At 67.4% G+C, this 22,445-nt stretch overlaps 1 protein-coding gene across 1 annotated transcript in view; it reads left to right on the forward strand.

Annotated features, from left to right (window-relative positions):
- Nucleotides 1–2,870: 2,870 nt before the first annotated feature.
- The window catches only part of ASIC3 (acid sensing ion channel subunit 3), a 28,876-nt gene continuing 9,301 nt past the window's right edge, over nt 2,871–22,445 (forward strand). The window contains exons 1-7 of the mRNA XM_074986365.1: nt 2,871–3,425; nt 6,849–6,999; nt 8,072–8,199; nt 13,400–13,550; nt 13,784–13,840; nt 14,187–14,340; nt 20,867–20,958. Of these exons, the coding sequence (XP_074842466.1) occupies nt 2,871–3,425; nt 6,849–6,999; nt 8,072–8,199; nt 13,400–13,550; nt 13,784–13,840; nt 14,187–14,340; nt 20,867–20,958 (1,288 nt within the window). The remainder of the gene's footprint in view (nt 3,426–6,848; nt 7,000–8,071; nt 8,200–13,399; nt 13,551–13,783; nt 13,841–14,186; nt 14,341–20,866; nt 20,959–22,445) is intronic.

Consider the following 22,445-nt stretch of genomic DNA (forward strand, 5'->3'; position numbering starts at 1 on the left):
CGTGTGCACACACACACGTGCGCGCATGCTTGGGGGGGCTCCTTTGGCAGTGGCTGACACTCACTGGGTGGCAATCGGCAGGAACTAGCACAGCTGGCAGCCAGGCACCACTCAGTCCTGCCCGGGCGAGGCTAGCAGGAGCCGGGCACTGTAGTGTGCAGAGCAGTCCCATGTCCCCAGCCAGGCACCAGGGGGCGCTGTGCCCGTGTCCCCAGCCAGGCACCAGGGGGCGCTGTGCCCGTGTCCCCAGCCAGGCACTAGGGGGCGCTGTGCCCGTGTCCCCAGCCTGGCACCAGGTGTTGCTGTGCCCGTGTCTGCAGCCAGGCACCAGGGGGCGCTGTGCCGATGTCCGCAGCCTGGTGCTAGGTGTTGCTGTGCCCGTGTCCGCAGCCAGGCACCAGGGGGCGCTGTGCCCGTGTCCCCAGCCTGGCACCAGGGGGCGCTGTGCCCGTGTCCCCAGCCAGGCACCAGGGGGCGCTGTGCCCGTGTCCCCAGCCTGGTGCTAGGTGTTGCTGTGCCCGTGTCCGCAGCCAGGCACCAGGGGGCGCTGTGCCCGTGTCCCCAGCCTGGCACCAGGGGGCGCTGTGCCCGTGTCCCCAGCCTGGCGCCAGGGGGCGCTGTGCCCGTGTCCGCAGCCTGGCACCAGGGGGCGCTGTGCCCGTGTCCCCAGCCTGGCACCAGGGGGCGCTGTGCCCGTGTCCGCAGCCTGGTGCTAGGGGGTGCTACTGCGACGGGGTTCAGGTGTCCCCAAGCACTGCACCCTCCGAGTGCACCTTCCCTGCAGGGGTTGCAGACGGCTGCCCTGCCCTGCCCTGCCATAACACTGGACAGTGTAGCTGTGATGGAGTCGGGGGGTGCGTGTGAGACTCAGGCTGGATGTGTGCGTGACAGGCAGAGCAGCTCCCAGCGCTAAGGATGACCCCTGGGCTGTACCCCAGGCTGGCAGGTAACACCTCTGCCCTGAACACAGAGCAGGGAGGAGCTGAGCTGGGTTTGAATCTGAGGGGCAGTTAGAAGCTGGGGGGAGAAGGAGTTGGAAGGAGCCAGCCGGGCGAGGGAGGAAGCTACACCCCAGAGGGGCCCCCCTCGGGCTCCTCTCCCCAGGACGGGTTGGAAGGACTGTCTCTGCCGGCTGCACTGACACCTCTGTGCTGAGCTGGGCTCTGTCGCCTCATAAACCTCCTGTTCTACCTGCTGGGTGAGAGTCACTCCTGCCTGCGATGGGGGCAGAGCTGAGGGACCCCTGAACCCCGTGACACCTGCCCCACAAGCTAGAGCCCCATCAAGAGGGGCTAGTCAGGGGGCGATGCGGCCTCTGCAGTCTGACCCTCTCACTGCTCCCTGACCAAGACCCCAGCCTGCCAAGCATGACCCAGGCAGGCCCTGGCAGAGCTGGGGGCGCAGGGGGTACAGCATGGGCCAGGCCAGGCCAGGCCAGCTGGTTGGGTGCCCGTCCCCTCCATGCAGGGCTGTGCGTGGTGTGGCAGGTCTGGCCAGCGTGCTCCTGCAGAGGGGAGACAGAGGGGAAAGCCCTGCTAGGTATGTGCATGTTACAGCTTCCAGGCCCTTTGCGTCTGGTGTCTGTGCGGGGATGACCCACTGGGGGCTGGTAAGAAGCTGCCCTAGACTCACAGCCCAGTTGCTGCCAGCCCAAGGCCTTGGCCAGCACCCAGGGAGAACCACAGCATGCAGGACCCCGGTGCTGCGCACCTCCTCCCAGCAGTGCCCTGATGCAGCGGGCAGGCTGGCTGGGGTCCTGTGGGACCATCCTGGTTCCCAGATCTCGCTGCTGGGTAAAGGGGGCTGGGGAGGGAGGGCAGCCCTGTGGCACAGCTGGGGGGGGGAAACCGGCTGGCAGGTCTGTGTAGCGGCAGGGCCAGCCTGTCTCCTGGCACAGGCCCAGCAGGAATCCTGAGGCTGCTGCCCCATCACCCCTGCCGGGTGCCCTTCGCCTTCCCTGGTCTGCTGGCAGCTCCCAGCCAGAGGAGCTGGAGCCAGGATGGCAACAGGCAGCCAGTGGCCAGAGACCAAGTTCCTGGCAAGGCTGTCAGCCGTCCATGTTACCCGCTGTGGGCAGTGACGCCCGGGAGGGCTGTGGGTGGGATAGAGACCCCTGGGACGCAGCCCCCTCCTCCCAGACAGCATTACCGCTGGGAGCTGCCAGCGAGTGCGTCTGCCCCAGGGCACGCAGAGCAAGCGGCAAGGCCAGAGATGGAGCCCAGGAGCCCCTGTTCTAACTCCCAGAGCCACAGCCCTCTAGAGCCAGGCGAGAACCCAAGGGGCCCGGCTCCCAGCTCCCACCCGCGAGGCTGCTCTGCCTGTGCAGCTGAACACGCCACACGCATGTGGGCGCCGTAGCAGGGCTGGGGGGCAGGAGGGCTGGAGGAGAGGAAGGACCTGGGGTAAGTGGGGCCCGGGCTGGGGGCAGGAAGGGCAGGGAGGGGCGGGCCTAGGGGAGGCACCCGGGGGCGGCTGTGCGCTCAGCCGGGGCTGGGATCTGGCCGGCTGCAAGCAGGGAGGGAGCCGAGCGGCTGCTGAGCATGTTCAGTGGCGGGGGAGCAGCAGAGAGCTGAGCAGCCGGAGCCATCGTGCCTCAGGCAGGCGGAGAGCCGGGCGCACAATGGGCTGCTGAGCAGCCGGCCAGCGAGGGGGTGCACGGGGCGACCGGGTCCCGCATTCCGTCACCGTGGCGATCCGGGGCTGTGGTTGCCAGGGGCTGCGATTGGCTGTGGGGGAGCCGGAGCCGCGGCAGCCTGAGAGCCGGGCCATGGGTGGGCACGGCGGGCAGCCCCGGCGCCGGTGGGCAGCAGGGAGCCGGGGCGCCCGGCCCAGCAGTGGAGCGTGAGGCCGGGGCTGGGCACGGAGCCGCCATGAGGGGCTGCTCGCAGGGCAGCGCCGGGGCCCAGCGCCTCTCCAGCCTCCAGGTGTTTGCCAACAACTCCTCGCTGCACGGCATCAGCCACGTCTTCCGGCACGGCGCCCTCTCCCTGCGCCGCCTGCTCTGGGCCCTCTGCTTCCTGGGCTCGCTGGGGCTGCTGCTGCTGGTCTGCGCCGAGCGCATCACCTACTTCCTCACCTACCCGCACGTCACCAAGCTGGACGAGGTGGCCGCGCCCAACCTGACCTTCCCGGCCATCACCATCTGCAACCTCAACGAGTTCCGCTTCTCCCGCCTCACCCGCAACGACCTCTACCACGCAGGCGAGCTGCTGGCGCTGCTCAGCGACCGCCACGAGATCCGCAGCCCCCACCTGGCCGAGCCCCAGCTGCTGGCCGCCCTGCGGGACAAGGCCAACTTCCGGCACTTCAAGGCCAAGCCCTTCGACATGGCCGACTTCTACAACCGGACGGGCCACGACATGGCCGAGATGCTGCTGCAGTGCAGCTTCCGCGGCACCGACTGCAGCGCCCAGAACTTCACCGCGGTGAGTGCGCCCGCCCAGCCGCCCGCCCGCCAGGGTGACTGCAGGGGCCCAGGCAGTGCCCGGGGGACGGCCATGCCTGGGGCAGTGGGGGAGAATCTGGCTGCATGTCCCAGAGTGGGGGGTCTTGCCTGGGGGCGGCTCAGCGGGGGGCAGGTGCTGGGCCGGGTGCGGGGGCATCCTGCTGCCTGGGGCCCGTTGGCCAGGGCACTCAAGGGAGCGGGCTGCCGAGTCCCCCAGGCCATGGCAGTTCCAGCTCCCCGCACAGCCGGGCTGCTGCCCCAGGGCTCCTCCCCGCCTCTGCAGCTAACACCAGTCCCAGCCCATCTCCCTGGCCCTGCCCCCACCCAGGCAAGACCTGGGCTCCTGCGGACATGGTAGGCCCCACACCAGCTCTGGCACCCGGCAGCACGCCTGGGCCCCACGCTGGCTCTGGCACCACAAGCTGGGCGCCCGTCGGGAGCCGCGGCTGGAGACTGAGTTAACAGGTACCAAAAGCACCTTTCCCAGCAGCGCTGGCCCCAGCGGCACCAGTAGCTCCACGACCCTCCTCGCAGGAGGGGACCTAGTGCCACCAGCCACAGCCTGGTATGCTCGGACCCGGCCTTATGCTCCATGCCACGTGCCGGCTGCACTGCTGTGTGCCAGCCAGCGTGCCATGGGGCTGGCCCACGCCCTGGCCCCATTTATGCTCCATGCCACGTGCCAGCCACACCCCTGCCTTGGGGCTCACCCATATGCTGAGCTGCCACGGGGGTTTCAGCTGAGACCCATCTGCCCTTTGTACTGTCGGGGCCGAGCCCCTCGGGAACACGCCCAGCAGCCCCACACACCAGCCGCCCCGGCGCACTGCCTTGCCATCCCTCTGGCTGCCCTGGGGGGCACTATCCCACCCGCCCTGCAGCCGGGGCCCTCCAGCAGCCTCCACACTTAATGGCTCAGCCGCCTCAGCCGAGCTGGCGCAGGTGGCACTGGCTAGCTGGGGCTGGTGCCCTGTGGGTGGGCAAGCGGCCAGTGGGACCCCGCCACACTCAGAGCCCAAGCCCTGGCTTCACTGCTGTCGCACGCTTGTGAAAGCGGAGGCCACGTGCACGCGTGTAATGCACGGCCAGTGTGTGCACGAGTGACACGGGGCTAAGTGTGCACACTTCGCTAAAGCGGGGTCCACGTGGGTGCCACAGGAGCGGCGTGTCCCTGGCCAGGCTGCTCCCCAGCCCCTGGCAGCACTGCCCCCGCCGGGCACTGTGGGGAGGGGGCAGCACAGGCCTGGGGGCTGCAGCATGCGAGTGACCCAGGCCTGACCGGCGCCAGCACAGCTGCGGGCAGAGCCAGGTGCTGGGGGTGTTTGAGGCCCGAGCTGGCGCTGACGGGAGCAGGGCAGCCGGCAGGACCTTGGGATGGGCCTGGGCACAGGGTAGCGGCTGTGTGGGGCTGAGGCTCCAGGTGGGTGCGGGGGCTGGGGAGTGGGGCAGGCCTGTGGAGGGGCCAGTGAGGGAGCCCCACACCCCTTCCTGGCCTGAAGGGGAGGCCCCAGCCTTGCAGAGCCCCTGGCTGTGCCCACCCCGTGCTCAACTCTCACTGCTCCTGGGGGGTCGCTGCCCCCAGAGGGAGCCTGTGGGGCTGAGCCCCACTAGCAGCACCGCCCTGGACAGGCAGGCAAGGGGCACTCAGCAGAGCGTGCACGTGGAGGGCCTCATCCTGGCATGAGTCACCACGGCCCTTCCCCCGCCGTAGATGGATCCTTTGTTACCATGGCAATGGCTCCCCTCTTCCTGTGCAGCGGTTGCCATGGCAATGCCTCCCCTCCCTCACCTGTGCAGCCTGGTTGCCACGACAACGTCCTGCGTGTGGGCTGGGTGCCATGGTGCCCATGTGGGTGTGCTGCGCCCATCAGACCCCTGCCCAGCACCCCGGGGTGACGACTGCCAAGCCCAGGGCCCAGCTGCAGTGGGTGCCCGGAGCGGGGGCAGGGCCGTGCATGGACCCACCCCTCCCCCAGGACATGGCAGGGTCCCCCAGGCTGCTGGCGGGTCTGCCCCGGTCCAGCCAGGGCTCTGGGGATGGGCCCGGGTGGGGGTCCCACAGGGGCAGTGCTCTGCCTGTCACCAGGCTCCTGGGCGTGACCCTTGGCAGGCTGGGCCCCATGCCCCCAATGCCCCGGGCAGGCCTGTGCTGGGCCTTCGCCCCAGGGCCGTCTGCCTGCGAGCTGCTGGCTGGAGGCTGGCGGAGCCGGGTGCTCCCGGGGGTGAGCTGTGCCCTGCTGGCCGCCGCGCCCCCCTGAGACGCCGCTGAGTGCTGGCCGGGGGCCGAGGCCAAGAGTCCTCCCCCAGCCCCATAACCGAGTCCTGCGGGGTGTCCCGCTGCTTGGGCGGCCTTGGCCTCTCGGCGCCTGGCAGCCCCTGCGGCCGTGGCCCATTCTGTACTGACTGTCCGGTCATGCGGCTTTTGTGGTGATTCCCCCACGGCCCTGCTTCCGCCCGGGGCGGCACGGAGTGAGCCGGCACCGCCTGGATCCCACGTTAGGAGCCTCCCCTGCCTGGGATCTTGCAAACTCCCCTGCTGGCCCCAGGGTCAGCGCCCAGCCACAGCCGGCTACAGGAGCCGTGGGGCCAGAGCCGGCCAGCAACGCTCCACCGCATGGCAGCAGCCTGTGGCCCAGGTGGGCAGGGGTCTCTCTGGCCATGGGGCAAAGGGAAGTGGCTGGATAGGGGCTTTCCCCGGCCACCCGCAACCCAGAGACAGAACTCCAGCAGCTGAGCCGCCGAGCTACTGCCCCTCCTCTGTCCTTTGTCCTGTCCCCAGACAGGTCACAGGATCGCTGCTCCCAACACCTAGCAGAGAAGGGGCCCTAGATAGTCACCCCAGCAACACTCCAGCTCCCTTTGGGCTGCAGCCCGGCCCCTCCTCACACAGGGCAGAGGTGATGGAAACCAATCACCCCTCATCCGCACAGGTTCTTCCCGCCCCAAAGGCCCAGCCACAGCCCCAGACGAACGTGTACCTCAGCTCTCGCCCCACAGAGCCAGCCCTATAGAATCTAGCGTCTGAAGGTTCATGAAAGAAAGAAAAGTTCACGGCAAAGCTCCTTGGATGTGGCTCGGCTCCTAGTAAGGCCCTTTGTCGGCCAACTCCTGCTGTCCACCTGAGGGGAACCTCTCACCGTTGCAGCCAGGCCACCGGGGGAGGTCTCCGAGCACAAACGGTTGAATTATGAGCACAGAGCCCATACGTCTAACTTCAGGTACAGAACTGACACCCGCCTAGGAGCAGGACAGATTCAGTGAGTCACCAGCTTCCCACAGGCGCCTCCGTTGGCCCACTTGGCACAAGAGCTGGTGCAAACACAACACAGTGGTTGCAACAATGGTTTGGGGGGGGGTCACCCCAAAAATTCAGTGAGCTCACGTCAGTCCTGTCTCCTGGCAGACCTTCACGCGCCTGGGGAAGTGCTACACCTTCAACTCAGGGGCGCCGGGCACTGAGCTGCTCACCACAGTCAAGGGCGGCTCCGGCAACGGCCTGGAGCTCATGCTGAACATCCAGCAGGAGGAGTACCTGCCCGTCTGGGGAGAGACCGGTGAGGTTGAGTGCAGGGCTGCCCCCCCACGGCCATGGGGCTGCCTGCCCATCCCTGGGACATGAACACCCAGCACGGCCACAGCTCTGCCTGCCCATCCCTGGGACATGAACACCCAGCACGGCCATGGCTTTGCCTGTCCCCAACCCTGGGACATGAACACCCGGCACGGCCATGGCTCTGCCTGTCCCCAACCCTGGGACAGGAACACCCGGCATGGCCACAGCTCTGCCTGCCCCATCCCTGGGACATGAACACCCGGCACGGCCATGGCTCTGCCTGTCCCCAACCCTGGGACAGGAACACCCAGCACGGCCATGGCTCTGCCTGTCCCCAACCCTGGGACATGAACACCCGGCACGGCCATGGCTCTGCCTGTCCCCAACCCTGGGACATGAACACCCGGCACGGCCACGGCTCTGCCTGTCCCCATCCCTGGGACATGAACACCCGGCACGGCCATGGCTCTGCCTGTCCCCAACCCTGGGACATGAACACCCGGCACGGCCACGGCTCTGCCTGTCCCCAACCCTGGGACAGGAACACCCGGCACGGCCATGGCTCTGCCTGTCCCCAACCCTGGGACAGGAACACCCGGCATGGCCACAGCTCTGCCTGCCCCATCCCTGGGACATGAACACCCGGCACGGCCACGGCTCTGCCTGTCCCCAACCCTGGGACATGAACACCCGGCACGGCCATGGCTCTGCCTGTCCCCAACCCTGGGACATGAACACCCGGCACGGCCATGGCTCTGCCTGCCCCATCCCTGGGACATGAACACCTGGCACGGCCACGGCTCTGCCTGTCCCCAACCCTGGAACACGAAAACCCGGCACGGCCACGGCTCTGCCTGCCCCCCAGCACAGACAGGCCATGTCTGACCCCCTTTCCCAGACAGCAGCTCCGCATCTGACCCTGTCTCCTCCTGGGGCAGGGATGGGTTTGGCCAGCTTGGCCACCAAGCAGCAGCCCTCTCCCGCCGCCTGACCCTGTTGCCTGGGCTGGGCTGCGCTGGGCTGGGCTGGGAGTCCCCCCTCGGCAGTAACCCCCCCGCCACACTGTGTTGCAGAGGAGACCTCCTACGAAGCCGGCGTCAAGGTGCAGATCCACAGCCAGGAGGAGCCGCCGTTCATCGACCAGCTGGGCTTCGGGGTGGCGCCCGGCTTCCAGACCTTTGTGTCCTGCCAGCAGCAGAGGGTATCCACCTGTCCGTCCATGTCTGTCCATCCATCCGTCCATCTGTCCCTGGGGCTGCAGTGCACTGCCTCCCAGACCAGGCTCACAGGGCAGGCAGCGGGAAGGGGAGGGCCCTTGGTGATGACAGAAAGGGGGGCTGACACCTCAGGGCTCCCTGGACAGGGCCCCGCGTGGGGGGTCTGTGGGGTCAGCTGTTCGCATGAGGCCGCCCCGTCGGCCAGGGCGCCTGTGTTCTCCGCAGGCTGGTGCAGGTGAATCGCTTGCGAGACAGGCTCGGGGAGTGTGTCGGGGGCCTCCCGGTGTCTGGGGCACCCTGCCTGTGTGTCCTGGTGCCACCCCGCGAGGCTGAGACCCCCGTGGGCAGCTCTCCCTGCATGTACCCGTGGCAGCGAGGTGGGACTCTCAGGGCCTCAGCCACGGCCATGGTCATGCCTTGTCCTCTTGCCCTTGTGCCCAGGGAGCATTTCCAGTTCGGTGGCTACGATTAGTGGGGTTGGTGGGTTGGACTCCCAGGCCGTGCCCACAGCTGGCCCCTGGGGGACCCCCTTCAGTATGCCAGCCCCTTCCCGCAGGGCCACTCTGTCCGGGGGGGTTAGCCCCTCCCCCATGTGAACCGCCCCCCTCAGCGCTCCCAGCGCTCCTGTCCCTGCCGGGGCCCCCCGGGGAGTCCCCTCGCCCTGCACCCCGGACCCCACTCCCCGAGGGAGCAGCGCAGCCTGTGCCCTAGACTGGCGCGGTGCTCAGCCGGCGTCACACAGGAGGTTACTGAGACTGAACCCAGCACGGGGCCTCTCCAGCCCTCGGCCTGGCCTCCCTCGTGCCACGCGGCCGAGTGCCCTGCGGCCAGGTGGGCTCTGCCTGATCTCCGCCTGCCCTGCCCTGCCCGTCCCGCAGCCCCTGCTTCCAACCCGGCCCCGACACCCCCAGCAGCTCCTCGGCCAGGTAACCGGTGTCTCCTGGGCCCCTCCCCTCCGCCCTCCTTTGTCCCCCGGCTGCTCCTCTCCGCAGCCCATTGTCCTCCTCTGGCCGGGTCTGGCTGTGCCCCCCCGGGCTGGGTCTGCCGGCCCAGGGTTCCTGTCGCTGGGCTTTGCTCTGTGCTGGTCCCTGTGCCAACCAACTCCCCGTGCCCTCCCCTGGTTACAGCCCGACCCCCAGGCACGCTGTGCGCCCCTCCGCCTGCGAACCCTGCGGCCCCTCACGACCCCACTTGGTCACACTGAGCTGTGTGACAGGTTCCCCCAGTGCCACCTGGAACTGGGGTACCCTGGGCCCCCTGACCCACCAGCCTGGGCTCCCTACAAACTACTGCTGCCACGAGCCTGCCAAGCCATCTCCCCAGCCCCAGCCTGGGCTAGTACCAGCACACACAGAGGTGGGACACATCTGACCTCACACTGCCTGGCGTGGGGTGTCTGTCACGGCTGCTTTCAGCGGCTGGTATTGTCTCTTCTAGCACCCAAGTGCTCCTGGGCAGGATGGTGCTGAGCTCTGGGCTGCAGTTTCTGCTACTCCCAGGTTTTCCCCAGGAACCTCTTCTGCAGCGGAGTTGAATGGTGACAGCGAGGGAGGCCTGCTAGTGTCTATACTATGGAAACAAGCCAGCAGTTCAGTAGCACTTTAACAAATGAGCGTTCCTGGGTCAGACCCGCTGCTTCAGACCAGAGCCGAACCAGAAGAGACTCAGTATTTATGGCACAGAGAACCAAAATATAATATTTTTCTGTCCTTGATTACTGCCTTTGGTTCTCTGTGCCTTAAATACTGAGTCTCTTCTGGTCTGGCTCTGATCTGAGCAAGTGGGTCTGTCCCACGAAAGCTCGTCACCTAGTTTGTTAGTCTTTAACAAGCTCCTTTGGTTTGCGATGGAGTTGTATCACAGGAACCTTAGCAATAGACACTGGCCTCTGAGTGCGCTTGAGCCAAGGCTTTTCCCCTGGGGCGCCTGTTGTCAGTCAGAGCTGTGACCCTTCTCCCACCCCGGCCCTGCCTGCCACCCCACCTCGCTCTGTGCAGGTCGTTTGGCTGCTTCTGAATGTGTGTGGGAGCAAAACGTGGCTCTTGGGCTGTGGTTCTCTGATCACACACGCTCTGCAAAGCCTCCGTCTCTGTAAGTTCCCGCTTCCCGGCAGCGCTCGGAATGCCTGCAGGGACAGCCGGCGCCCCTGTGGGTGACTTCGCCCTGGAATGCTGTAAAGCCCTGGGGACGCCTGTAGCCCTCCCACTTCCCAGGCCGGCTGTCATCCCGGGGGGTCCCAGAAACCCTCTCCTGCTCGTCTCCCTGAGTGCGTTGCTGCAGCAGGCAGACCTGACGCGTCTGTACTTTGTGCACTTTTACACCCTGCAGAGGGGCTCCGGCTGGACGCGATTCATCTCTTGGGACCTGCTGTCGGAGCAGCAGCGGTGCTGCTTCTGCACCCAGGCTGCATTCTCTGGCCTGGCCGGGCCTGGGGGGTGCTGGGGGTAGATAATGCGTTTTAATGCTCTGTTTACAGTCGCTAAGCTGGTTCCAGGGTTTCCACGTTCCTCGCGGTGCCCTAGGTTGTGAGGTCTCACCAGCTAAGACTGCTTTGTTCTTTGGGCAGCTGTGGCTAGGGCTAAAGAGCTCTCCAGCTGCAGCTGCTGTGAAAGGGTTTTGTCCGTTAACCCAATAATCAGCCTGTCTCTGCTGGTTCCCAGAATTGCAGGTTTCAGCTGGGGCACGCAGAGCTCTTGTGAGACACTCAGCATTTCCTCCTGGGTCAGGAAGTCTGGTGGAAAAGCTCATCCCTCTGTGGGAAAAGTGTGACGGGGCTCAGGGGTCCCCAGGCGCTGCCCCCCGCGCAGGCAGCAGTGACTCTCACCCAGCAGGTAGAACAGGAGGTTTATGAGGCGACAGAGGCCCAGCTCAGCACAGAGGTGTCAGTGCAGCCGGCACAGACAGTCATTCCAACCCGTCCTGGGGAGAGGAGCCCGAGGGGGGCCCCTCTGGGGTGTAGCCTCCCCCTCGCCAGGCTGGCTCCTTCCAGCTCCCTCTCCCCCAGCTTCTAACTGCCGCCCCAGAATCAAACCCAGCTCGGCTCCTCCCTGCTCTGTGTTCCCGGCAGAGGTGTTACCTGCCAGCCTAGGTTACTGCCCAGTGGGTCAGCCCTGGGGCAGGGGGCTGGACTCGATGGCCTCTTGAGGTCCCTTCCTGCTCTGTGATTCTATGATGCTCAGCCAGTGAGAGCTGCTCAGTCTGTTGCTCATATGTCCCATCCCTCACTCCCGCACAATAAGTATATATCAGACATTGCGGAGATCCAATATCGCCAAGTATCTTCATGGCACATCTGGAGAGAGCGATGGAGAAGATCAAGGAAGAGGTAGAAGGGGTATCTGTGCACGGGATCAGAATTAACCACTTGAGGTTCGCGGATGATACAGTTATCGTTGAGGAAGATGAGGAGACGCTAGCGAAAACGGTGCGGGTGTTAAACGAAGAAGGGAAGTGGTACGGACCAATCATGAACATCGATCAAACAAAAACAATGGTATTTGGAGATAAGGAGATAGGAAGGAAGATCAGTGTGGAGGGTATTGAACTAGAAATGTAGAGACGTTCACGTATCTGGGGAGCAACATAACGTATGATCTAGACTGTAAGAAGGAAAGAGCGACTAGAACAGCGAAAGCGAGAGCGAGTTTGGAGGCGAGGGACAAGACCTGGAAAAGCAAAGCAATTAGCTTAGGAACGAAGCTGGGCATGTTGAAAACGTGTATTCAGCAGCATGTTGTACGGATGCGAGACGTGGGTGATAATGAAAGATTCGAAAAGCAGAATATGGGCGTTCGAAAGGAGTTGTTACAGGAAGATTCTGCGAATAGGCTGGATGCAGAAGGTCACCAATGAGGAATTATATAGGAAGATACAGCCGAAAGAGAACCTGCTGCAGAAGGGTATAAAACGGAAGCTACAACTATTTGGACATATTTGCAGAATGAACGACGAACGAAAACTCAAGACCCTGGTATTGAGCACAATGGATGGTTGGAATAGGAGAGGCAGACCCCACAGGGAATGGGGAGATGATGCAGTAGATGGGTCTGGAGCTCGTCTGCAGACACTAAGCCGCTCTGCACTGGACAGGGAAAGATGGAAGGAAATAGCGAGGGAGGCGCCAGACACCAGCGGGCGCTGAGCCCACAGTTATTGATGCTGATGATGAGACACTGCCAGCGCCTTTCAGCCACTCTGCTCAGTGGAGCCAGCCGAGGCCCAGGTGGCCTTTGTCCCGGGGAGATCTGGCCAGGAGTGTTCTGGGCTGTCCCTGGGGGACGTTTCTCGCAGCGGAGGGTCTCTGGGCCGTGGAGGAGTGCTGTGTCGAGGAGGGCCTCCAGCCTTTCTTATCGCTTTCCTTTGGGTGCGGCTTCTATTTAGGCCTGAGGCCATGTCCTGGGCTGGTGCCTGGCACGGGCGGCTGCCGCGTTTGCTTTCTGCACCAGCTGTGTCCCTCGGAAGCCCCATCAGGGGCTTGCCAGGCCCGGCTGAGGTCCGTTTAGCGACGGTGGGCCACGCACCTGGTGGCTGGGCAGCGAGACAGTCCAGTAGGGTCCGCGCCGGATGAGTGCCCTGCCAGGGGCCGGGGCAGACAGCTGCTGACAGGCGCTGCCGCTCTTGGCGGTGTTTTCTGTGGGGCTCCCACTGGCTGCCTGCAGCTGCTCCCTCAGCGCCTGACGGGGGTCGTGGAGGTGCAGCGCGAGCCCCTGGGCCCGGCTGGCCGGAGACTCGGGTCCCCCAGCTGCAGCCGAGACAAGGCCCGTGGAGCTGTTACTGCAAGGGAAGGAGCTGCTCGTCCGCGTGCACCAAGGCAGCCTGCTCCCTGCAGCGCACCACTCGGCTGCCTCGGGACGCCAGCCTGCGGTGCCGGCGGCCTGCGCTCCCCTTGGGGTCATCTCACCCCTCGCCTGGGGCCGCGCCTGGGGCCCTCCGCCCGCGGTGGTTCCCACGATGCCCTGCTCACCGCGCTGCGTGTGCACGGGGACCAGGGGCGTGTGCGGCTCCACAGCCGTGCATGCTCAGCCAGCCTGCGGCCGTCCAGCGGCACTGCTCTGGCACGGCGGGGGGTTGGTTACATTGTGCCGCGGGTTGGGGGGGGGAGTTAGAACACAGCACAGGCCTGGGGCCAAGCAGGGGGGCCTGGCCCACTCCCCAGCCTTTTCCTTAACCCTGTGTGTGCTGTAGCTGGTCTACCTCCCGCCCCCCTGGGGGGACTGCAAATCCACCCCCATTGAATCCGACTTCTTCACCAGCTACAGCATCACGGCCTGCCGCCTGGACTGCGAGACGCGCTACCTGGCAGAGAACTGCAACTGTCGCATGGTGCACATGCCTGGTGAGGCCGGGGCGGAGCGGGGGGCTGCGGGGTGGCCCGGCAGTGGGGCTGGGCTGGGGTGGGGTGGGGTGGAGCTGCAGGGAGGCCCCATGCTGGGGTAGGGGCCCCTGGGGGACAGGCTGCTCCCGGGGGCAAGAGGAGGAGGGGCCCCGAGCACACCTGGGCCCAGCGCTCCCCTAGCCCAGGGGTGGCTGTAACACAGCGCAGCCCCGGTGACACTGTGCCCTCCCCAGGGAACGCCAACGTCTGCACGCCGGAGCAGTACAAGGAGTGCGCCGACCCTGCCCTGGGTACGTACCCGGCCCTGGGCCATGCTGCCCTGGTCCGGCCCCACCCACCCTGCCTGCAGGACGCCCCCGTGGGAAAGCTGGGCCCGGCCGGGCCCGACCCAGGACCTCCAGTCTGCTCCCCGCCCCACGCAGCTTCCCGGGGGGGTGGGCGCCCCTGGGCCCATGCGGGGGCTGTGCACGGCGAGCGCACAAGCAGTCGAGGCCTTGTGCTGGGCTCCGTGTCGGGAGGTCCCGCCCAAAGGGGGTTGCTGGCTCACCCCTTTCCCCACGGCTCCCGGAACCTCCCGGCTGGGGTGCTGCTGGCTCAGACCCTGTCCCCATGGCTCCTCCCGGCCCCACACTGCAGACTTCCTGCTGAAGAGGGACAGCGAGTTCTGCGTGTGCCGCACGCCCTGCGACCTGGTGCGCTACAACAAGGAGCTCTCCATGGTCAAGATCCCCAGCAAGGCCTCAGCCAAGTACCTGGCCAAGAAGTACAACAAGAGCGAGCAGTACATCTCGTGAGTGCCCCTCCGCACGGCACCACCCCGCACGGACAGCGCCACTCCCCGTGCACAGCCCCGCACGGACAGCGCCACTCCCCGTGCACAGCCCCTGCATGGACAGCGCCACTCCCCGTGCACAGACCCCTGCATGGACAGCGCCACTCCCCGTGCACAGCCCTTCACACGGACAGAGCCACTCCCCGTGCACAGCCCCTGCACGGACCGCGCCACTCCCCGTGCACAGCCCCTGCACGGACCGCGCCACTCCCCGTGCACAGCCCCCTGCACGGACAGCGCCACTCCCCGTGCACAGGCCCCCTCACGGACAGCGCCACTCCCCATGCACAGCCCTTCACACGGACAGCGCCACTCCCTGTGCACAGCCCCTGCATGGACAGCGCCACTCCCCGTGCACAGACCCCTGCATGGACAGCGCCACTCCCCGTGCACAGCCCCTGCATGGACAGCGCCACTCCCCGTGCACAGCCCCTGCACAGACAGCGCCACTCCCCGTGCACAGCCCCTGCATGGACAGCGCCACTCCCCGTGCACAGCCCTTCACACGGACAGTGCCACTCCCCGTGCACAGCCCCCCACATGGACAGCGCCACTCCCCGTGCACAGCCCGTTGCACAGACAGCGCCACTCCCCGTGCACAGCCCCACGCACGGACAGCGCCACTCCCCGTGCACAGCCCCCCACATGGACAGCGCCACTCCCCGTGCACAGCCACCTGCAAGGACAGCGCCACTCCCCGTGCACAGCCCGTTGCACAGACAGCGCCACTCCACATGCACAGCCCCTGCACGGACAGCACCACTCCCCGTGCACAGCCCCCGCACAGACAGCACCACTCCCCGTGCACAGCCCGTTGCACAGACAGCGCCACTCCCCATGCACAGCCCCTGCACGGACAGCACCACTCCCCGTGCACAGCCCCCGCACAGACAGCACCACTCCCTGTGCACAGCCCCTGCACAGACAGCACCACTCCCCGTGCACAGCCCCCCGCACAGACAGCACCACTCCCCGTGCACAGCCCCTGCACAGACAGCACCACTCCCCGTGCACAGCCCATTGCACAGACAGCGCCACTCCACATGCACAGCCCCCGCACGGACAGAGCCACTCCCCGTGCACAGCCCATTGCACAGACAGCACCACTCCCCGTGCACAGCCCCCGCACAGACAGCGCCACTCCCCGTGCACAGCCCCTGCACAGACAGCACCACTCCCCGTGCACAGCCCCCGCATGGACAGCGCCACTCCCCGTGCACAGCCCCCGCATGGACAGCGCCACTCCCCGTGCACAGCCCCCGCACGGACAGCGCCACTCCCCGTGCACAGCCCCCGCACGGACAGCACCACTCCCTGTGCACAGCCCCCGCACAGACAGCACCACTCCCCGTGCACAGCCCCCGCACAGACAGCACCACTCCCCGTGCACAGCCCATTGCACAGACAGCGCCACTCCACATGCACAGCCCCCGCACGGACAGCGCCACTCCCCGTGCACAGCCCATTGCACAGACAGCGCCACTCCACATGCACAGCCCCCGCACGGACAGCACCACTCCCCGTGCACAGCCCCCGCACGGACAGCACCACTCCCCGTGCACAGCCCGTTGCACAGACAGCGCCACTCCCCGTGCACAGCCCCCACACAGACAGCGCCACTCCCCATGCACAGCCCCCGCACAGACAGCGCCACTCCCCGTGCACAGCCCGTTGCACAGACAGCACCACTCCCCGTGCACAGCCCCCGCACAGATAGCGCCACTCCCCATGCACAGCCCCCGCACGGACAGCGCCACTCCCCGTGCACAGCCCCCACACGGACAGCACCACTCCCCGTGCACAGCCCCTGCATGGACAGCGCCACTCCCCATGCACAGCCCTTCACACGTACAGCACCACTCCCCGTGCACAGCCCCCCTCACGGACAGCGCCACTCCCCGTGCACAGCCCATTGCACAGAAAGCGCCACTCCCCGTGCACAGCCCATTGCACAGACAGCGCCACTCCACATGCACAGCCCCCGCACGGTCAGCACCACTCCCCGTGCACAGCCCGTTGCACAGACAGCACCACTCCCCGTGCACAGCCCCCGCACAGATAGCGCCACTCCCCATGCACAGCCCCCGCACGGACAGCGCCACTCCCCGTGCACAGCCCATTGCACAGACAGCGCCACTCCACATGCACAGCCCCCGCACGGACAGCACCACTCCCCATGCACAGCCCCCGCACGGACAGCGCCACTCCCCGTGCACAGCCCCCACACGGACAGCACCACTCCCCGTGCACAGCCCCGGCACAGACAGCACCACTCCCCGTGCACAGCCCCTGCATGGACAGCGCCACTCCCCATGCACAGCCCTTCACACGTACAGCACCACTCCCCGTGCACAGCCCCCCTCACGGACAGCGCCACTCCCCGTGCACAGCCCCCCTCACGGACAGCGCCACTCCCCGTGCACAGCCCCCCACATGGACAGCGCCACTCCCCGTGCACAGCCCCCTGCACAGACAGCACCACTCCCTGTGCACAGCCCCTGCACAGACAGCACCACTCCCCGTGCACAGCCCCCGCACAGACAGCACCACTCCCCGTGCACAGCCCCCGCATGGACAGCACCACTCCCCGTGCACAGCCCCCGCACAGACAGCACCACTCCCCGTGCACAGCCCATTGCACAGACAGCACCACTCCCCGTGCACAGCCCCCGCACGGACAGCACCACTCCCCGTGCACAGCCCCCACACGGACAGCACCACTCCCCGTGCACAGCCCCCGCACAGACAGCACCACTCCCCGTGCACAGCCCATTGCACAGACAGCACCACTCCCCGTGCACAGCCCCCGCACGGACAGCGCCACTCCCCGTGCACAGCCCCCGCACAGACAGCACCACTCCCCGTGCACAGCCCCCGCACGGACAGCGCCACTCCCCGTGCACAGCCCCCGCACAGACAGCACCACTCCCCGTGCACAGCCCCCACACGGACAGCACCACTCCCCGTGCACAGCCCCCGCACGGACAGCGCCGCTCCCCGTGCACAGCCCATTGCACAGACAGCGCCACTCCCCGTGCACAGCCCGTTGCACAGACAGCGCCACTCCCCGTGCACAGCCCCCACACAGACAGCACCACTCCCCATGCACAGCCCCCGCACAGACAGCGCCACTCCCCGTGCACAGCCCGTTGCACAGACAGCACCACTCCCCGTGCACAGCCCCCACACGGACAGCACCACTCCCCGTGCACAGCCCCCGCACAGACAGCACCACTCCCCGTGCACAGCCCCCGCACAGACAGCGCCACTCCCCGTGCACAGCCCCCACACGGACAGCACCACTCCCCGTGCACAGCCCCCGCACGGACAGCACCACTCCCCGTGCACAGCCCCCGCACGGACAGCACCACTCCCCGTGCACAGCCCCCTGCACAGACAGCACCACTCCCCGTGCACAGCCGCCTGCACAGACAGCACCACTCCCCGTGCACAGCCCCCACACGGACAGCACCACTCCCCGTGCACAGCCCCCACACGGACAGCACCACTCCCCGTGCACAGCCCCCTGCACAGACAGCACCACTCCCTGTGCACAGCCCCCGCACAGACAGCACCACTCCCCGTGCACAGCCCCCACACGGACAGCACCACTCCCTGTGCACAGCCCCCGCACGGACAGCGCCACTCCCCGTGCACAGCCCCCGCACAGACAGCATCACTCCCCGTGCACAGCCCCCACACGGACAGCACCACTCCCCGTGCACAGCCCCCGCACGGACAGCGCCACTCCCCGTGCACAGCCCCCGCACAGACAGCGCCACTCCTCGTGCACAGCCCCCGCACGGACAGCGCCACTCCCCATGCACAGCTCCCGCCCGGACAGCGCCACTCCCCGTGCACAGCCCCCTGCACAGACAGCACCACTCCCTGTGCACAGCCCCCGCACAGACAGCACCACTCCCCGTGCACAGCCCCCACACGGACAGCGCCACTCCCCATGCACAGCCCTTCACACGTACAGCACCACTCCCCGTGCACAGCCCCCCTCACGGACAGCGCCACTCCCCGTGCACAGCCCATTGCACAGAAAGCGCCACTCCCCGTGCACAGCCCATTGCACAGACAGCGCCACTCCACATGCACAGCCCCCGCACGGACAGCACCACTCCCCGTGCACAGCCCCCGCACGGACAGCACCGCTCCCCGTGCACAGCCCGTTGCACAGACAGCGCCACTCCCCGTGCACAGCCCCCACACAGACAGCGCCACTCCCCATGCACAGCCCCCGCACAGACAGCGCCACTCCCCGTGCACAGCCCGTTGCACAGACAGCACCACTCCCCGTGCACAGCCCCCGCACAGATAGCGCCACTCCCCATGCACAGCCCCCGCACGGACAGCGCCACTCCCCGTGCACAGCCCATTGCACAGACAGCGCCACTCCACATGCACAGCCCCCGCACGGACAGCACCACTCCCCATGCACAGCCCCCGCACGGACAGCGCCACTCCCCGTGCACAGCCCCCACACGGACAGCACCACTCCCCGTGCACAGCCCCGGCACAGACAGCACCACTCCCCGTGCACAGCCCCTGCATGGACAGCGCCACTCCCCATGCACAGCCCTTCACACGTACAGCACCACTCCCCGTGCACAGCCCCCCTCACGGACAGCGCCACTCCCCGTGCACAGCCCCCCTCACGGACAGCGCCACTCCCCGTGCACAGCCCCCTGCAAGGACAGCGCCACTCCCCGTGCACAGCCCCCCACATGGACAGCGCCACTCCCCGTGCACAGCCCGTTGCACAGACAGCGCCACTCCCCATGCACAGCCCCTGCACAGACAGCACCACTCCCCGTGCACAGCCCCTGCACAGACAGCACCACTCCCTGTGCACAGCCCCCGCACAGACAGCACCACTCCCCGTGCACAGCCCCCGCACAGACAGCACCACTCCCCGTGCACAGCCCCCGCATGGACAGCACCACTCCCCGTGCACAGCCCCCGCACAGACAGCACCACTCCCCGTGCACAGCCCATTGCACAGACAGCACCACTCCCCGTGCACAGCCCCCGCACGGACAGCACCACTCCCCGTGCACAGCCCCCACACGGACAGCACCACTCCCCGTGCACAGCCCCCGCACAGACAGCACCACTCCCCGTGCACAGCCCATTGCACAGACAGCACCACTCCCCGTGCACAGCCCCCGCACGGACAGCGCCACTCCCCGTGCACAGCCCCCGCACAGACAGCACCACTCCCCGTGCACAGCCCCCGCACAGACAGCACCACTCCCCGTGCAGAGCCCCCGCACGGACAGCGCCACTCCCCGTGCACAGCCCCCGCACAGACAGCACCACTCCCCGTGCACAGCCCCCACACGGACAGCACCACTCCCCGTGCACAGCCCCCGCACGGACAGCGCCACTCCCCGTGCACAGCCCATTGCACAGACAGCGCCACTCCCCGTGCACAGCCCGTTGCACAGACAGCGCCACTCCCCGTGCACAGCCCCCACACAGACAGCACCACTCCCCATGCACAGCCCCCGCACAGACAGCGCCACTCCCCGTGCACAGCCCGTTGCACAGACAGCACCACTCTCCGTGCACAGCCCCCACACGGACAGCACCACTCCCCGTGCACAGCCCCCACACGGACAGCACCACTCCCTGTGCACAGCCCCCGCACAGACAGCACCACTCCCCGTGCACAGCCCCCGCACAGACAGCGCCACTCCCCGTGCACAGCCCCCACACGGACAGCACCACTCCCCGTGCACAGCCCCTGCACGGACAGCGCCACTCCCCGTGCACAGCCCCGGCACAGACAGTGCCACTCCACATGCACAGCCCCCGCACGGACAGCACCACTCCCCGTGCACAGCCCCCGCACGGACAGCGCCACTCCCCGTGCACAGCCCCCGCACGGACAGCACCACTCCCCGTGCACAGCCCCCGCACGGACAGCACCACTCCCCGTGCACAGCCCCCACACAGACAGCGCCACTCCCCGTGCACAGCCCCCGCACGGACAGCACCACTCCCCGTGCACAGCCCCCGCACGGACAGCGCCACTCCCCGTGCACAGCCCCCTGCACAGACAGCACCACTCCCTGTGCACAGCCCCCGCACAGACAGCACCACTCCCCGTGCACAGCCCCCACACGGACAGCACCACTCCCTGTGCACAGCCCCCGCACGGACAGCACCACTCCCTGTGCACAGCCCCCGCACGGACAGCACCACTCCCCGTGCACAGCTCCCACACGGACAGCGCCACTCCCCGTGCACAGCCCCCCGCAGCCAGCACAGCCCCTCCTGTGTTAGCATGCACCCCTGGGAATGGCTCCCCACCCCCCTCCAGTTCCCCAGGTACACACCAGCCCAGATGCCACCACATTGCTCACTCAGACTCACCCATCACCATGAGCACCTGTCTGTCTGTCTGTCTGTGTGTCTGTCTGTCTGTGCCCGTGCCTGGCTGTGTCTCGCCCTGGCCTGGCTGGCGCCCCAGGGACAATGTGCTGGTGCTGGACATTTTCTTTGAAGCCTTGAACTACGAGACCATCGAACAGAAGAAGGCCTATGAGGTAGCAGGGCTGCTGGGTGAGTACCGGGGGGCGGGGGGGCTGCTGGGTGAGCACACCGGGGGTGGGGGGGGCTGCTGGGTGAGTACCGGGGGGGGGGCTACTGGCTGAGCACCCAGGGGGTGGGGGCTGCTGGGTGAGTGGGGGAGGTGGGGGGGCTGCTGGGTGAGTACCGGGGGGCGGGGGGGGCTGCTGGGTGAGCACCCCAGGGGTGGGGGCTGCTGGATGAGCACACCGGGGGTGGGGGGGGCTGCTGGGTGAGTACCGGGGGGTGGGGGGGGCTGCTGGGTGAGCACCCCGGGGGTGGGGGATGCTGGGTGAGCACACCGGGGGTGGGGGGGGCTGCTGGGTGAGTACCGGGGCGGGGGGGCTGCTGGCTGAGCACCCAGGGGGTGGGGGCTGCTGGATGAGCACACCGGGGGTGGGGGGGGGCTGCTGGGTGAGTACTGGGGGTGGGGGCTGCTGGGTGAGTGGGGGGGTGGGGGGGGCTGCTGGGTGTATGCCCAGGGGGTGGGGGGCTGCTGGTTGACCACCCGGGGGGGGGTGCCCTGGGGCAGCGTGAGGGGACACAGACACACACACACATGCAGAGGGGCTCAGGCCCTACTTCCCAGCAGAGTGTGGCCGGGGGGGGGCTGCATCCAGCCCTGGGGGGCGGGGGGTAGGGGTGACCTGGCCCATGCACTGAAGAGGTCACCTCTTCCTTCCCGCCCGGCGCCCCTGTGCCTGGGAGCAGCTTGTGCCATCCAGCCTGCGCGGCACAGACAGGCAGCTGCCGGCCACCGCCCCCAGCTAGAGCACGGCCAGGAAGGGGCTGAGCCCTAAGGGGGCTCCGGCCCAGGGCTCAGCGACCCCGGCTGCAGGGGCTTCAGCTGCCCAGCCGGAGAGGGGACACAACAGGAGGGCACCCAGGGGTGGCCGGGGACGCAGTGTGTGGGGCGGGTGCTGTGCCCGGCTGGGGCCCGCCGGGTCCGGGTGCAAAGAGCCTGGACGTAACTTCCTCCCCTGCTGCAGAGCCTAGCTGAGAGGTGGAGAATCTTCTCCATGCCAGCGCTGTGCGGGGCTTCGGCACACACAGGGCTGGAGAGCCTGGAGCAGGGCCTGGTGCCAGCCAGCAGCAGTGGGGTGACGGAAGTTGCTGCTGGCTTTCTGCACAGTGCTGGGCACAGGATGCACCCCCTGGGGAGGGGACACGGGGGCCTCAACCGGCTACTGGCCCGCGCTGGTGCAAACAGGCCAGGGCCGGGCAGGGGGCGCTGACCAGGAGATGCCCAGCAGGGCCTGTGCTCACGGCCCAGAGGGGGAGCGACCAGCCCCCAGCCTTGCACACCCACCCCCATCGCCAGCCAGCGGCCCCCCTCTCAGCGCTGGGGCGGGTGAGCAGGGCACCGGCCAGAGGAAGACAACCTGTGGGGCGGGGGCAGTAGGGCTGAAGCACAGGGCTGGCTCTTTGCAAACGAGCCGACTGGTCACCCAGGCTGCTGGGGGGGCACTTTCAGTGGCGGG

The sequence above is a fragment of the Carettochelys insculpta genome, chromosome 2 (assembly GCF_033958435.1).
Source record: "Carettochelys insculpta isolate YL-2023 chromosome 2, ASM3395843v1, whole genome shotgun sequence".
Lineage (NCBI taxonomy): Eukaryota > Metazoa > Chordata > Testudines > Carettochelyidae > Carettochelys > Carettochelys insculpta.